This window comes from Lytechinus pictus, chromosome 16 (genome assembly GCF_037042905.1).
Source record: "Lytechinus pictus isolate F3 Inbred chromosome 16, Lp3.0, whole genome shotgun sequence".
Lineage (NCBI taxonomy): Eukaryota > Metazoa > Echinodermata > Echinoidea > Temnopleuroida > Toxopneustidae > Lytechinus > Lytechinus pictus.
Genome location: NC_087260.1, coordinates 21,615,822 through 21,634,611, shown reverse-complemented (window position 1 = coordinate 21,634,611; position 18,790 = coordinate 21,615,822). Strand labels below are relative to the sequence as shown.

General features: G+C 35.1%; 1 protein-coding gene across 1 annotated transcript in view; it reads left to right on the top strand.

Moving 5' to 3' along the window:
* LOC129279519 (sodium- and chloride-dependent betaine transporter-like) overlaps positions 1–13,972 on the top strand; it is a 40,306-nt gene extending 26,334 nt beyond the window's left edge. Inside the window, exons 11-14 of the mRNA XM_064111720.1 lie at positions 561–663; positions 1,788–1,888; positions 9,442–9,612; positions 11,396–13,972. Of these exons, the coding sequence (XP_063967790.1) occupies positions 561–663; positions 1,788–1,888; positions 9,442–9,612; positions 11,396–11,473 (453 nt within the window). The 3' untranslated portion in view covers positions 11,474–13,972. The remainder of the gene's footprint in view (positions 1–560; positions 664–1,787; positions 1,889–9,441; positions 9,613–11,395) is intronic.
* Positions 13,973–18,790: the final 4,818 nt, after the last annotated feature.

Here is an 18,790-nt window from a genome sequence, read left to right as displayed (position 1 = left end):
CAAAACATTAAAAATGAAATCCTTCAAAGTGGGATAGTGATCTTAAAAAGCTATCACAGTCTTGATTTCTCTATTTTTTAGCTACTTTCTTAAGGGGGGGGGGTGTCGGATATGAACCCAACCCCTTTGTACGGGCTGGGAAGCCAAAGTTGATGGGTTTAATGAATTATGAAACACATGCGGCTGATTTGTCATTTTGAATCATTTTGAGCACAAGTAATATTTCACACTCGTTAAAAAGTTGGCCCTGGTGGGTGTTTCAGAAAGCTGTTTGCAAGTTTAAGAGCGATTTTAAAAACGACTGGTTTTCCTTTCTTGTGGTAAATGGTATTATTTAATTGGCGATGGTTTTGCGCGTAAGACAGGTTCACCTGTCGTTCTTAAAGTCGCTCTACGAATAGCTTTATGAAACGGCCCCCTGGTGCTGAATACAATTAATATTTAGGTCCAGTAATATTCAGTGATTTCACATTTTTAAGGGGTATGAATTCTGTTTGCACCATATAAAAATCCACACTCTTTGACCATGTCTTGATTCTCTTGTATTTTTCTATATACAGGGGGGTTGGCATGTCTTTATATTCTTCGACTACCATGGTTCTGGCATGCTGGCCCTCACTTGGATCTGTCTTTACGAGAGCATTGCAATTGGATGGTTCTATGGTAAAAACTGTTCCCTAAAATTTTGTTAAAGGTCAAGTCCACCTCAGAAAAATGTTGATTTGAATCAATAGAGAAAAATCAGACAAGCATAATGCTGAAAATTTCATCAAAATCGGATGTAAAATAAGAAAGTTATGACATTTCAAAGTTTCGCTTATTTTTCCCAAAATAGTTGTATGCACAATTTAGTCACATGCAAATCAGAGAATCGATGATGTCCCTCACTCACTATTTCTTTTGTTTGTTATTGTTTGAAATATACAATATTTCAATTCTTACAGATTTGACAATAAGGACCAACTTGACTGAACCATAAAATGTTAAACAATGGTAATTCCACATGTTCAGGGCGAAATAAAATTTTGTTTCACAGGACAATGAGGAGAAAATTAGAATATTTCATATTTCATATAGTGAGTGAGTGATGTCATCAGTTCCCTCATTTGCATACCGACTCAGATGTGCATATAACTATTTTGTGAAATTGAGCAAAACTTAAAAATTTCATAACTTTCTTATTTTACATCCGATTTTGATGAAATTTTCAGTGTTGTGCTTCTTGGATTTGTCTCTTTTTATTCAAATCATCTTTTTGTTGGGGTGGACTTGTCCTGTAAGACTGTCTTGAAATTTATTAGTCTGCAAGCGCAGGCACTTTTCGCATAATGCATAAGGGGGGGGGGGTCTGAACGATACAAGATTCACCCATGTATCCTGTGGCTGCTTCTTTACGCTAATATATATATATATTTTTTTTTTTTGGGGGGGGCATACTCAGTTGTCTGCTCCATAGTCTACTCTTAACCCTTGGGTATCATTTGTTACCTGTACAATTTGAGTCTGTGCTTGCAGAGCAAAGCGAGCAAATAAAAAATCATTTTGTTCGTTTTTTTAAAGAAAAAAGAAGAAGAAATGTTTAGATTTAGACATAGTTGAAATAAATAACATCATATTTCACCGTTTCCCTTTTTTCATTATTTTTTTTCTATCGTGGTCGGGGAACTTTTTGAGGGGTGGGGGTGAAGCCCCCATCCTCAATCTGTACGCATAACTGAATATGCTTCTACCAAATATATTTTGTTAAATGTCATTTTTGATCGTTTTCGTCTCTTGATTGTTTCTAGGATTTAGGCGTATTTCGTCAAACATTGCTGAAATGCTGAAATGGCGACAGATTGAATGGTACCTAGTAGGGTGGCTAGTTACCTGCCCAATCCTTACCCTGGTAAGTCACCCCGAGGGGCCCACTTATACCATGCACGACCAAAGAAACGCGTAAAAAGGATCTCTTTTTCTAGATTGGGCATGTTACGTACGTAAGGGTGTCAAAAACGCCAAAATACTGAAAAAAGTCATACATTTCGCTAGGAAAGCTACGTGTTTACGGGCAAATTTGCGAGGGTATAAAAAAGACGTTTTATAAGGATGCAGGCCTTCTTTTTGCCCCAACACTATGTATTTAGAGTCAGATTTGCGCGAGGTGTGGGAGATGGGGCCGTACTAAACCCAACAGGTAAAGGTAAAACCAAAACCGACGACCGAGTCGGACGTCCGTGACATAACAATTAAAATATGGCTTTACTTGTTTAGGGGGTCAATTTAGGGAATACTTGCCAAGGGTACCGTTTTGTTTCGTGAAGTCACTCATGTTTATACTTAAGGTTACCATAGTTAAACACATTCACCTTCTAAGCCCGACATTTCAAGAACGGACACTGTCATCTATCAAATTAATTGTTATCGTCTAACGATACGAACAACTAATATATCGAACGAAAATATACGATGGGATTTTGATGATGATAGTGAGAGTGGCTTAGGGGTAGAGTGCCCGCCTCATAAGTGGGAGGTTGTGGGTTCGATCCCTGACCGAGTCATTCCAAAGACTTTAAAAATGGGACCTTCGGCCTCCTTGTCAGGCTCTCGTTGTATGAGAATGGAGAAGGGTAATAATAACATGTTATGCAGGGCCCGCTGGAAGAACAGCTTACAGCTGAGAAGTGGGGTGGCTACCCTGGGTGAACAAGAGTTATCATTTATAATTAAATGGTGAAGATGATGATGGTGATGATGATGATAGTAATGAAGGTAATGATAGTGATGAAGGTAATGATAGTGATGATGGTAATGATAGTGATGATGGTAATGATGATGGTAATGATAGTGATGAAGGTAATGATAGTGATGATGTTAATGATAGTGATGATGGTAATGATGATGGTAATGATAGTGATGATAGTGATGATGGTAATGATAGTGATGAAGGTAATGATAGTGATGAAGGTAATGATAGTGATGATGGTAATGATAGTGATGATGGTAATGATAGTGATGATGGTAATGATAGTGATGATGGTAATGATAGTGATGATGGTAATGATAGTGATGGTGGTAATGATAGTGATGATGGGAATGATAGTGATGAAGGTAATGATAGTGATGAAGGTAATGATAGTGATGGTGGTAATGATAGTGATGATGGTAATGATAGTGATGAAGGTAATGATAGTGATGATGGTAATGATAGTGATGATGGTAATGATAGTGATGATGGTAATGATAGTGATGATGGTAATGGTAGTGATGATGGTAATGATAGTGATGATGGTAATGATAGTGATGATGGTAATGATAGTGATGATGGTAATGATAGTGATGATGGTATTGATAGTGATGAAGGTAATGATAGTGATGATGGTAATGATAGTGATGATGGTAATGATAGTGATGATGGTAATGATAGTGATGATGGTAATGATAGTGATGAAGGTAATGATAGTGATGATGGTAATGATAGTGATGAAGGTAATGATAGTGATGATGGTAATGATAGTGATGATGGTAATGATAGTGATGATGGTAATGATAGTGATGATGGTAATGATAGTGATGATGGTAATGATAGTGATGATGGTAATGATAGTGATGATGGTAATGATAGTGATGATGGTAATGATAGTGATGAAGGTAATGATAGTGATGATGGTAATGATAGTGATGAAGGTAATGGTAGTGATGATGGTAATGATAGTGATGATGGTAATGATAGTGATGATGGTAATGATAGTGATGATGGTAATGATAGTGATGATGGTAATGATAGTGATGAAGGTAATGATAGTGATGATGGTAATGATAGTGATGATGGTAATGATAGTGATGATGGTAATGATAGTGATGATGGTAATGATAGTGATGATGGTAATGATAGTGATGATGGTAATGATAGTGATGATGGTAATGATAGTGATGATGGTAATGATAGTGATGAAGGTAATGATAGTGATGATGGTAATGATAGTGATGAAGGTAATGATAGTGATGATGGTAATGATAGTGATGAAGGTAATGATAGTGATGATGGTAATGATAGTGATGAAGGTAATGATAGTGATGAAGGTAATGATAGTGATGATGGTAATGATAGTGATGATGGTAATGATGATAGTAATGGTGAGGATTATGATGGTGGTGGTGGTGGTGGTGATGATGATGATTAGGCCTATGACAATGGTAATGATGACGATGATATTATTTTGATTGACTATGGAGTTTGTTTTGTAGCCCTGATGTACATATTTTATCTCTTTTCATGTGTATATAATGTTTTCGTTTAGTTTTAGGTAACATCTGTACAGTATCATATTTTATTTGTTCTGTTATTTTCCATAGTTAATTATGCTTATTTCATTTCATTTTTTTTTTCAATATGAGTATTTATGCTCTATTCTTTGTTTATACTTGAATATGTTACCATGTTTTATATTTGTGTTTGTTCACGAAGGGCCTCAACGAAAACCAGCTTGTTGCTGATTGAGCTACCCTTCTTTTAAATATTTGAAATAAATAAATAAATAAATAAATCAATCAATCTAAAAACCGCTTTCAGTAACTCACTGGTCCAGACCAGGCCCGGGTTAATTCGTAAAATGTTTATGAATGAATTGCACCTTCTAAAATAGCCAGCGCCATGCTCGGGCTATTTTGGTGCTGCTGTATCAGCACCATCAGCGCGGCTATGCTACTATTGACACTTGTGGTGCGGACAATTTTAATGTGGGCCTGGTGCGGACCCAAAAAATCATGAGTTACTGAAAACGGTATTGAAAAATCTTATTTGCACCACTAAGTCTTGGTGCTCACTCGGTACCAAAAACAAATTGGATCTTGATTGCAAAGCCAATTGCTGTGAACACTATAATGACCATTATAATTATATAATCATGCAATCACCTAACTCTGATCAGTAGCGTACCTTGGGTCACAGCATTGGGGGGCACCAGCAAAAAAGTTGAGTCACTTAGTGAGCGCGCGAAGCGCGCTCAGTTGCCAGGCATACTGACCTAATAGAGACATTTTAAGGACGGTGCCATTATCTCACTGATCAAATAATGTGAGCGTAATGATAGTGATGAAGGTAATGATAGTGATGATGGTAATGATAGTGATGAAGGTAATGATAGTGATGATGGTAATGATAGTGATGATGGTAATGATAGTGATGATGGTAATGATAGTGATGATGGTAATGATAGTGATGATGGTAATGATAGTGATGATGGTAATGATAGTGATGATGGTAATGATAGTGATGATGGTAATGATAGTGATGAAGGTAATGATAGTGATGATGGTAATGATAGTGATGAAGGTAATGATAGTGATGATGGTAATGATAGTGATGAAGGTAATGATAGTGATGATGGTAATGATAGTGATGAAGGTAATGATAGTGATGATGGTAATGATAGTGATGAAGGTAATGATAGTGATGAAGGTAATGATAGTGATGAAGGTAATGATAGTGATGAAGGTAATGATAGTGATGAAGGTAATGATAGTGATGAAGGTAATGATAGTGATGATGGTAATGATAGTGATGAAGGTAATGATAGTGATGAAGGTAATGATAGTGATGATGGTAATGATAGTGATGATGGTAATGATGATAGTAATGGTGAGGATTATGATGGTGGTGGTGGTGGTGGTGATGATGATGATTAGGCCTATGACAATGGTAATGATGACGATGATATTATTTTGATTGACTATGGAGTTTGTTTTGTAGCCCTGATGTACATATTTTATCTCTTTTCATGTGTATATAATGTTTTCGTTTAGTTTTAGGTAACATCTGTACAGTATCATATTTTATTTGTTCTGTTATTTTCCATAGTTAATTATGCTTATTTCATTTCATTTTTTTTTTCAATATGAGTATTTATGCTCTATTCTTTGTTTATACTTGAATATGTTACCATGTTTTATATTTGTGTTTGTTCACGAAGGGCCTCAACGAAAACCAGCTTGTTGCTGATTGAGCTACCCTTCTTTTAAATATTTGAAATAAATAAATAAATAAATAAATCAATCAATCTAAAAACCGTTTTCAGTAACTCACTGGTCCAGACCAGGCCCGGGTTAATTCGTAAAATGTTTATGAATGAATTGCACCTTCTAAAATAGCCAGCGCCATGCTCGGGCTATTTTGGTGCTGCTGTATCAGCACCATCAGCGCGGCTATGCTACTATTGACACTTGTGGTGCGGACAATTTTAATGTGGGCCTGGTGCGGACCCAAAAAATCATGAGTTACTGAAAACGGTATTGAAAAATCTTATTTGCACCACTAAGTCTTGGTGCTCACTCGGTACCAAAAACAAATTGGATCTTGATTGCAAAGCCAATTGCTGTGAACACTATAATGACCATTATAATTATATAATCATGCAATCACCTAACTCTGATCAGTAGCGTACCTTGGGTCACAGCATTGGGGGGCACCAGCAAAAAAGTTGAGTCACTTAGTGAGCGCGCGAAGCGCGCTCAGTTGCCAGGCATACTGACCTAATAGAGACATTTTAAGGACGGTGCCATTATCTCACTGATCAAATAATGTGAGCGTAATGATAGTGATGAAGGTAATGATAGTGATGATGGTAATGATAGTGATGAAGGTAATGATAGTGATGATGGTAATGATAGTGATGATGGTAATGATAGTGATGATGGTAATGATAGTGATGATGGTAATGATAGTGATGATGGTAATGATAGTGATGATGGTAATGATAGTGATGATGGTAATGATAGTGATGATGGTAATGATAGTGATGAAGGTAATGATAGTGATGATGGTAATGATAGTGATGAAGGTAATGATAGTGATGATGGTAATGATAGTGATGAAGGTAATGATAGTGATGATGGTAATGATAGTGATGAAGGTAATGATAGTGATGATGGTAATGATAGTGATGAAGGTAATGATAGTGATGAAGGTAATGATAGTGATGAAGGTAATGATAGTGATGAAGGTAATGATAGTGATGAAGGTAATGATAGTGATGAAGGTAATGATAGTGATGATGGTAATGATAGTGATGAAGGTAATGATAGTGATGAAGGTAATGATAGTGATGATGGTAATGATAGTGATGATGGTAATGATGATAGTAATGGTGAGGATTATGATGGTGGTGGTGGTGGTGGTGATGATGATGATTAGGCCTATGACAATGGTAATGATGACGATGATATTATTTTGATTGACTATGGAGTTTGTTTTGTAGCCCTGATGTACATATTTTATCTCTTTTCATGTGTATATAATGTTTTCGTTTAGTTTTAGGTAACATCTGTACAGTATCATATTTTATTTGTTCTGTTATTTTCCATAGTTAATTATGCTTATTTCATTTCATTTTTTTTTTCAATATGAGTATTTATGCTCTATTCTTTGTTTATACTTGAATATGTTACCATGTTTTATATTTGTGTTTGTTCACGAAGGGCCTCAACGAAAACCAGCTTGTTGCTGATTGAGCTACCCTTCTTTTAAATATTTGAAATAAATAAATAAATAAATAAATCAATCAATCTAAAAACCGTTTTCAGTAACTCACTGGTCCAGACCAGGCCCGGGTTAATTCGTAAAATGTTTATGAATGAATTGCACCTTCTAAAATAGCCAGCGCCATGCTCGGGCTATTTTGGTGCTGCTGTATCAGCACCATCAGCGCGGCTATGCTACTATTGACACTTGTGGTGCGGACAATTTTAATGTGGGCCTGGTGCGGACCCAAAAAATCATGAGTTACTGAAAACGGTATTGAAAAATCTTATTTGCACCACTAAGTCTTGGTGCTCACTCGGTACCAAAAACAAATTGGATCTTGATTGCAAAGCCAATTGCTGTGAACACTATAATGACCATTATAATTATATAATCATGCAATCACCTAACTCTGATCAGTAGCGTACCTTGGGTCACAGCATTGGGGGGCACCAGCAAAAAAGTTGAGTCACTTAGTGAGCGCGCGAAGCGCGCTCAGTTGCCAGTCATACTGACCTAATAGAGACATTTTAAGGACGGTGCCATTATCTCACTGATCAAATAATGTGAGCGCGAAGCGCGAGCTGAAAATTTTTGATATTCAGACCTAAAAAGGGACATTATAAGCCAATTTTTGTTATCATGATACGTACCTGTCTCGCTAAACAAACAATACGAGCGCGGAGCGCGAGCTGAATTTTTTTGTATATATTGACCCCAAACAGGGACATTTTAAGAACTATATTTTATGAATCAATTAAGAGTATACATATTTCACCATAGTTATCTAAAGCGAGTGCCAAACGCTTGCTGATTTTGTTAGAATTACATCTAAATACAGGAAGCACTTGTAGTCAGTAATTGTAATCATGATTAACATACGCATCTCACTAATAAATATTGCGAGCGCGAAGCGCGAGCTGAAAATTTAAGAAATTCAGACCTGAAGAGGAGCATTTTAAGGCTTGTTTGTAGGAATTCACGAAGATCAGACGTATATCACTAATCAAATGATGCGAGCGCGAAGCGCGAGCTGAAATTTGTGTATATATTGACTCCAAACAAGGAATATTTTTTAAGGAATCAATTAAGAGTATACATAATTTTATCTCACCGTAGTCATCTAATGCGAGTGCCAAGCGCTTGCTGATTTTGTTAGAATTTTTTACATCCAAACACATGAGACACTTTTTGTAGTCATTGTAATCCTGATCATCATACGCATCTCACTAATCAAATATTGCGAGCGCGAGCTGAAAATTTAGACCTGAAGAGGGGCATTTTAAGGTTTGTTTGTAGGAATTCACGAAGACCATACGAATTTACTAACCAAATGATGCGAGCGCGGAGCGCGAGCTGACAATTTTTGAAAAGGGGACATGCGAACGTAAGCACGGACAAGAAATGTTTTATATTCAGACCTTAAAATGGGGCAATCACTTTAAGTAGAAATGAAAAAGAAGAATATGTTACTACATAAAACAATAATAACTCGAAGTGCGAGAAAATATATTTGGTGTATATTGACTTGATTTGACAACGTCAGGTCTCTCAAATATACTTGAAAACTAAAGTGTTCCGAAAAAAATATTTGATCTATTATATAAACAGACAATGCGAGCACCAGGAACAGTGAAGACAGGCCCTGAGCAAATTATGTTTCATAAAGTTATTAAAAAAATGTTTCTTATGTAACATAATATTATAATATAATATAACATTATAATGAACAATAATTTCTTCTTTCCCACTACTTTTCTCTTCTTTCTCCTTCTTTTTCTCCTTTTCACCGTTTTTTTTTTTTTTTTTTTTGGCGAGCAGATTGGGGGGGGGGGGGGCACGTGCCCCCCATGCCCCCCGTAGTTACGCCACTGACTCTGATATTGATCCCAGGAGTTGGTTTGATGAAGAAATTAATGACGGTTTTTCTTTACCTCTAATAGCTTCTGTGGATTGCTGCAATTTTTGATCTGGCGGAGCTCCGGTTCCACCAACCCCCTTGGGCCATTGCTATAGGCGTCTTCATTGATATCTCAACTATGGTTTGGATCCACGGTGGCATGCTTTATGCCATTATCTATCAGTTGATCAAAGGTGATGGATCCATTTGGACGGTAAGATCACGATTTTCTTCTAAACCCCTCTTAATTCTAAGGTCAGCTTATTTTGGTCGATCGTATACTCCACTGAATTAGTAAATACGAATTTCTAGTTCAGTGTCATACTCGTGTAGCCCCTTACGACTTATACAAGGAGTGTTTTAATACGTTCTTTCTGCCTCCTTTATTTCATTAAATTAGTCCTGAAGCATTTCCTCCTGTTTCGTTATATATGTTAAGGTGTCGACTTCAAACTAGGCCCCATGGTGTATGCATTTCGGAGGGGCAATGATCTAATCAATATTTTTTTTTTTTTTTTTTTTTTTTTTTGGGGGGGGGGGTCATGAGGTCGAATATTGGTCACAGAGGTCGTATATACTTGAAATGTCGGTTTTTGATCGCGATAACCAACAATGACCAAAGAGCCGTTTGGGGGGTTCCGATTTTATTTTGGTCCCTCGATTTTCAAAGGTCAAAATGTCACAGAAGTATTTACGTTAAATATACAGACCAAATTGATTTGAGGGAACAAATTTTCACTTGCTTATGTAGGCCTGTTAGATTTTAGGGTCACAATGTCAAAGGTATGTAGACACAGAGGTCATTTGAAAATGTAAGAAGTTGAATGGGTAATGTTCTTGATCTGACAAAGGCGGGGTCATTAAAGGGGAATCCAGCCCTGGCCATTTAATGTTGTGTTGGGAAGGAGAAAAATTAATTAAACAGAATGGTGAAAGTTTGAAAGAAATCGGGCAAGCAATAAGAAAGTTATAGCTGCTTTAAAATTGAGATCACTAATACTATGTAGATTTCAAATTGGCAACTGGGTAAGTAAATTATGACAAGGGGTAAGGACAACTTTCCCATAGGCCATGTATTTTATTATCAGGGATTTGTGGTTTTCTCCTAGGTACCCATTCCCCTGGGGCAGTAATCTAAATATAACCCAGGTAGTATATTGTTTTATGTCCTCATGAAAAAAAAAATAATTTGAAATAAAACTTTTGGGAAAAATGACATTTTAGCCATAATATGTATTGGAGTACATGGAAGAGTAGTCCTTGCCTTACATCACTATGACATCCCATATGCGGCCAATTTGAAGTCTCCATGGGTATAGTGATTACCAATATTTACAACTTTCAAAAATTCATATCTTTCTTGTTGTTTGTCCAATATTGTTCAAACTTTCACCGATCAACTTGTCTGATTTTTCTTTTCCTTATAAAATCAAGTTTTTATTTGGGTTGGATTCCCCTTTAATGTCGAGTCGAAGGTAGTCGAGAATCCATTAAGTGTGTTATTATTATTATTAGTATTATTATTAATTCATCCAAGCTAATTATTTGTTTTATCTAGTTAGTTTCTTTCCTTCTTCATGTTCATACTGATCATTATTTCATAAGTTATACAATAAGTTCTTTGTTTTAATAGGTAATGCATCTAAACATATATTGCCATTTTATACCGATTTTATTTTTGTATATTTGTAAACCCCGACTAGTGAGGAGAGCTTCATAACAGAAACTAGTTTTTCTTTTAGTCATCCTCAGGCACTAGTCGGTGGTAATTTCTTCCTCTTCTGCATATTCTTGTTGTCTCTTGCCTGGACTAAATGAAATAAATAAATTATTGATTGTATTTTTAAATTTGACCCCGAACAACGTCTTTGTAATAAAATATAACTGTTCAAATTCGTTAGGTTATTTTTTTTTTATCTCGGAAAAGGAAATAAGATATAAAAGGAGATAGAAGCTGTGAATGTTACTCTATGTATATTTTCTACTCTCCCCACCAGAGACTGAAACTGACTGTTCAACCAGCGATCACCCCTCTTCGCGAAGAAGAAGAACCAACTCAAATAGAAATGACGTAAAGGCAAAAACAAAACGAGTACAACTTTCGATACAAAGTGATAATTATATATATACATGTATATATTTCAACTATGTGGCCTTTAACATGTGACAGTCACATGCGCGAATCCGACTCCTTCCTATACAAAATCTATTACGTTATTACCAATGACATACTATCGGTCGGTTTGGAGTCGGTTTCCTTTGTGTGACTGTAGCGAAAGCCTTTATCAACTTCTAAACAGGTTGAAAACCATCGATTGACAGTAATCATGCTTGGGCGGAAATCTGTCCCCAAAGGTAGGGGGGGACCAGGGGCTGAAAAGTCTGACAAGCAAAAAAAAAAGGTTTTCACCAAAAATGTAAGGTCATTTAGTCCAAAATACATGTATTTTTTCGATTGTGAACGATGTATTTTTCTTCTTCATAAAAGACCAAAAATAGTAGGGGACATTTGATATAGTGTCCCGCCTTCTATTTTTGGTAGGGGGGACGCGTCCCCCCTGTCCCCCTGGGATTTTTGCCCATGACGGTAATAGGTGGTTTTCGCATCGCGACACACAACGGATTAAAAAACACAGTTAATGCATTGAAAATGTCTGTCAAATAACAAAGAACAGCTGGGAGGTCTTTGTCGAAAATTTTTGAACCGGAATAGCAGTTTCGTCCAAAGTTACGGAGCTGCCGAACAATATTGCAAATATTTCGTTTTTCCAGAGTCCGGGACAAAATTACTGTCATGAATTTTCGACATGCAGACTTCCAGTTTGGTCATTGACAAGAAGGGTAGTTGACAATATATATGTTCTTGGATCGGTCGTGCGTCCTGGGCCCCGTAACACAAAGGTTTGCGATTAATCGTAAAATGAAATGGCCTATCAAAATCATCGTTGCATGCGCATTTTGCTCAGTAGATTGACGAGGAACCAATCACAGTTGCTCTTTCAAATTAGCAATTAATCGCAAACTTTTGTGTTACGGGGTCATGGAGCAAAGACTCCCAATAAGGATGTGAACGAAACGGATGGTTTATGAAAAGGGCAAGTGGTGATGTGTTAAAGGCGTTATGGCTCAGTGGCTGATGTCTTTGGACTTCGAACAACAGGGTCAAGGGTTCAAATCCTTCGGTATTTAATCTACATTTACCCCTCTCCATGCAATCTAAAGTATTAAATTGGTACCAGTACCAGTAAAGAAGTAATGCCTTTAATGCTCGAGCACCTTATCTAAACCGGGGTATACAGCGCAAAGCGCTATAAACATGATAAAGATGCTGCGTATATTATTGAGACTACATAATTACTACATGTAGTGTTTTAAATCTAAGAAGGTAAGCTAAAGTGTATCATTTGATATATATTCTTGTATACACATTGATTAATTTTGATATGTATCATGCCTCTGATTATTGATTACTATTTTTAGTTTATAGTCTTCCCGTTAAATTTGCACGTATGTATATGATATAAATTATGAATATGTAAAATGGTGATGATTTTACTCGTACTAAAACAGACACTTTCGATTTGTAGAGACTTAAGATAATGTGAATGAGACAAAACAATGATGGATGATGCCGCAGGTAACCGGCTCGAATACCGGTTCAGTACTAAATCCGGTTTTCTGTATCATCACAATTAGCAGGGCCGTGGAACTGGGCACTTTTTTTTTCTAAACTTTTAAGAAAACGACTATCTGATTGTGATTTTTGCATGGTCAGCCCCTACCCCCTGCCCACTTTCAAGTGTTCGGCCGCCCCTGATTAGTACGGGGGGGGGGGGCGTTTCATCAACATTTTTGTCCGACAAGTTGTCAGATCTGACAACTTTTCTGGATTTTGATTGGCTGAGAAGCACTGTTACTATGGTAACTCTCGGATAAAATGGGAGTTGTCGGATAAAACGTCTGACAAGTCATTTCATGAAACGCTCCCCCGTACGTCATTATGTTGACCTTCGAAATGAAATTTTATTGTGTGAAATCTCAAAAGTTATAGCCTCAAATTCTCATAAGAATGAAAAGATAAATAAATTTTCATTTTTATGCCAATAGTAACTATAGTATGTACCCCACCTGAAGCAAATATTCAACTCTATTGTCAGTCATTTAAAAAATGCCGGTGCTATAAAGCATGCATTTTATGGAACTAAAGCATAAAGCTAAAGCATAACTTGGAATCGACCTGGCGCAGAGAACATAGATTGAAAAGCGCCAACAGCTCCAACACCAACCAACAATGGAACCAATAACCCACTTATTTCCAAGATTGCTCAATCTTTAGATGTTATAGATCATTATGCAAAAGATCGATTGGCCTACCCATAAGATTGTATATAAAAATTGAATACTATATTATTTCATTTGATTATGATTCGTGTTTTCTTGCCTCTATTTGATATTTGCTATTGTTATCTAGGCCTGTTAATGTTATCAGTCTGTTTTATATAAACTTTTTATATACTAAGGCCTTTAAATATAATAAATGTAACCATGTTTGGTCTTGATCTTCTTATTGTGTCTATCTGCATTAATATGTGTACTTTATATTATTGTTTTTCCTTTTTTATTTCAAGAATAAAGGGTAAAAAAAGTATTGTAAGTCTGATCTTGTGAACCATGTTAGATGGATATGAAAAATATTGTATCTTAGTGTTGTGATTGGGTGATTCCGATTCTTGGGCTTGAGCGAGGGTAGGCCTTCTTTCGATAATGTAAAATGCTTTTCAGAAGCGACAGAAACTGGGTCATTTTAGTTCCATCTGGTATTTTCCTAGTCCTGAATTAAATTAATAATGACAATGATGATGGTAATAATAATGATAACAATAAAAGTAATAATAATGATGATGATGATGATTATAATAATACTACTAATAATATTAGTAATAATAATGATGATAATACTAATAATGATAATAATGATTATGATAATAATAATGATGGTGATGATAATGATTATTCAAGAAACAAAAATACGGACTTGATCCCGATCAAATCCTGGTCAAAGAAATAATAAGAATAATAATATATTGATAATAATAACAATACTAATAATAATGATGATTATGGTGATAATGATAATAATAATGATGATGATGACGATAATGATGATGATGATGATGATGTTTGTGGTGGTGGTGGTGATTATTCAAGAAAAACATGCGGACTTGATCCCGATCCTGGTCAGATGAGTATTGATAATGACGACAATAATGCTAATGTCAATGAACAAAAAAAAAAAATTACAGGCTTAATAGACCTATACTTTTGTATTCAATGATTATATTTCTAAACCGTTTAAATCATTTGTATACATTGATTTGTAATATAATAATTTTTCAAACCAGACATTTCCCTAAAACAGTTATTGGCTTGATAAAGACACTCAAACTTGAAAATTTTCACTTGATTATCGTAATGATCCATGTCTTTTCACCATAGGTAATCTACAGTATGACAAAAATGTAAAATATTACAAGTTTTTCTGTTTGATAGGATAACTAATCCACATTATTACAAGTGGCGCGAGGAGTCAACAACTTTGAGGGGTAAAACATGGTAATTTCTGAAAAGTGGCTAAACAGTAAATATTTTGAAAACACTGATGCGACTTCTTATGAAAAGGGAATTGATACATTATGAAAACGTCATTTATTTCCATCCCTTTCTTTTTATTTCCCTTACTTTTCTGGGTTTTTTGTGGATATGAACTGTTTCGCGAAGCGCGAAGTTTTCGTCTCATCCGAGTCAAAGTCAAATAAAATAATAGTATCTTTATTAGCTCGAATTCAATTAAAATGTTGTGATTAAGAAACTTAGTGCGCCAAAAAGGATAATATTGAGGAATTGGAATTGATATATCTTTCTGCACGAAGAGCGGAAGCCAAAACATTTTACAAAACTTTGAGAAAAGAAAAGGACATTCTGGGAGTGGTGTAAAATAATATCTTGTTCAGTTCAGATTTGATGGTAAAAAGATTAAAACAGAGTAGAAGACATTATACAAGGAGAAAATATTCCCTGTTCCTTCTCGCGAATAGCGTTGAAGCTCTGAATTCTATTTTTTTTCTGTAACCCTCACTTGCTCTTATTTATTGTATTTTATAAAACTTGATTAAGACGAAAATATAGCTCAAAATAGGAAAAAGATGCAAGGAAGGAAGATTTTCCCCTCTCGTACGTAAAGCACGGAAACCTCTGTGATTTAGTTTAAAAAAAAGAGCGAGTGGCGTACCAACGTACGGGAGGGTGGCGGGGGCACCGCCCCCTGAGATTTGGTGTGCCCCCCTGTAAAAAAATTTGGCAGAGCAAAAAAAAAAAGAAAAAAGGGGGGAGAAAAGAATAAGAAGGGGAAAGATAGAAGGAAAAATAAGGGAAAATAAGAGCAAGAAGACGATTGAATGAAATAAGGTGAGGGGAAGACTGCAAAAAAATTTGATGTCACTGTATAAAATTTTCGCTCGCGCTTCGCGCTCGCATTGCCTGTTTGCTGAGATTCATATCTTGCTCAATAGGCTGATATGGAGCTGAAAATATCAAGTTTTGAAGTCAATATACAAAACATATTTCAGCTCGGACATCGAGCTTTCATTATTTCTTTTCATTTACAAATTGATATTTTAAATGCCCTGTAAAATGTCCGTTTTATGGTTTAAATATCAACATTTTCAGCTTACGCTGCGTGGTCGCATTACTTGATTTGCCAAGTTCCTAATGTCTTCGTGTATTCCATAAGGTTATCAAAATATCAGCTCGTGCTTCGAGCTCGCATTATGGATCTTCATGATCTTAAAAAAATGTATTCAGAATGCCCAGATTCTAGGTCTAAATCTAAAATACGCGCACATATGCTTATTGAGATAGGCAGCTTGTTCTTTATTCAAAACGTGCTTATATCCAGTTTCAGATCAGAACATCAACAATTTTCTGTTCGCGCTTCACGCTCGCATTATTTGTGTAGGAATTAGATCATACCAATTACCCATCCTATTTATGATGAATAGAGTGTCCCGTTTCTAAAATCCAAATTTTCTTCCGCTCGCGCTTCGCATCAATTGTTTAGTTACATACCTATACCTTTGATGATTTCAAAAAAGTGCATGACAATTTTTTTTAGGTCAGAATGTCAAAAATTATTCAATAGTTCAAATTCAAATTCAAATTCATTTATTTCACATCTGTAAAAAACATACAAGATACAATATATCGAGATCAATCAAAATGATTCCATAGTAAAGGAGTAAAGGAGTAATGAATATTGTAAAATGACAAATTAACAAAAATAACAAAATACATAGGGTAATGAATGCGATGTGGGGGAATAGCAAAAGCCAAATAGACCTATCTAGGCTACTCCCTGATTAACATTCATTCCCGAAAAAAGACCATCCTGCAATCAATTGATTAGATTGCAAGAAAACACACATTTCAAAATAAACGAAATCAACAAACTAATGAAAAATTTGAAGAAAAAAAAATAACAACTACATTACAAAAAAATATGTTTAAAAAACATACACATAAAAGCAAGCAAGCTTATTCACTGAGAACATGGTGAAGTATACATATTTAGAAGGTAAGACTTAAATTTTACTTTAAATGAATTTAGCGAAGGACTTTCTTTTATTTCAGGGGGCAAACTGTTCCATATGAGTGGTCCACTATAACTTATGATTGTTCTTGAGAAAGAAAAGCGGTAAAAAGGAATGTATAAATTATCAGAATTTCTCGTATTATATTTGTTTACACTGCGATTTGTTTTAAAATAACTGTTAAATGTGTCAGGCAACTGATTCTTGTAGTATGAAAACATAAAAATTGCAGTGTGAAGGGTATGTATATCATAAATTTTTAGAATCTTTAATTTACGGAATAATTGATGAGAGTGAGCTAAATATGGGGAATTTGTTATTATTCTTATTGCCCGTTTTTGTAAGCGAAATAATTGTAGCTTTAAATAATTTGCACAGTCCCCCCATACGATATTGCAATAGCTGAGATGCGTGAGTATCATTGTATTGTATAATTGAACACGAATATGCAATGGTAAGTCACCTTTGATTCTATTAAGTACACCAATGGTTTGAGAAATCTTCATAGAAATATTATTTACATGTTGTTTCCAACTCATGCTATCGTCAATTGTGACACCTAGGAATTTCGTATATTGCACTTTCTGAATTTCAAAATCATTTATATATAATTTTATTGAGTTTTCTTCAATTTTCTTATTTTTAGGCTTAAAAATCATAAAAGATGTCTTCTTAGTGTTAATTTGTAGTCTGTTGGCTTGGAACCACATGTGAACTTTTTCCATTTCAGAATTTAAAATATTATTTAATTGAATGGGATCCTTACCAGATAAAAATAAACTTGTATCGTCTGCAAATAAGGTAGTAGTTAAAATATTACTTACATGTTGCAGGTCATTGATGTACAATATAAAAAGAAGAGGGCCTAGGTTAGACCCCTGGGGTACCCCTACTCTAATGTCCTGAAAGTCTGAATGAATTTTGTTGATGCATACACATTGTTTTCGATTTCTTAAGTAACTGATTAACCACTTCAATACTGTCCCTCTAAACCCGTATGATGATAGCTTATCAATTAAAATATTATGGTCTATACAATCGAATGCTTTAGATAAGTCTAAAAATACACCAATCGTTATTGCTTTGTTTTCATATTCCTTAGCTATTTTTTCAGTTAAATCAATTAATGCATGAGCAGTGTTGTATCCCTTTCTGAAACCGAATTGCTTGTTATATAATATGTTGTGTTTTGAAATAAATGCTATCAATTTGTCATATACTATTTTTTCAAAAACCTTGCTGAAAACTGATAAAATCGATATGGGTCGGTAGTTAGTTACTAGTGTTTTATTACCATTCTTAAAGATAGGAGTTACTTTAGCAAGTTTTAAAGAGTTCGGAAACACACCATTTTCAAGAGACATATTAATGATTTTACATAAAGGGGAAACTATTGCATGAATTGAATATTTAACTACCTTAGGACTAATATCATCGTAACCCGCGCTTTTATTCGCATCCAATTTCAAAATGACATCATATATATTTCTTTCTGTTACTGGCGTAAAGTACATAGAATGACAAATACTGTGTTTCATAAACCTTTTAAAGTTATTTTCTTGAGATAGATTTCTAGTACTCTCATGTATTTTAGAACCAATACTACTAAAAAAATCATTAAATACACTTACAATTTCTTGCTGATTATCGGTCACTTCTCCATTATTTTCAATACTATAATCAACATCTCTATTCTTATTTTTTGTTAAAATGTTATTTATTATTTTCCATGTCGCTCTAGAATTG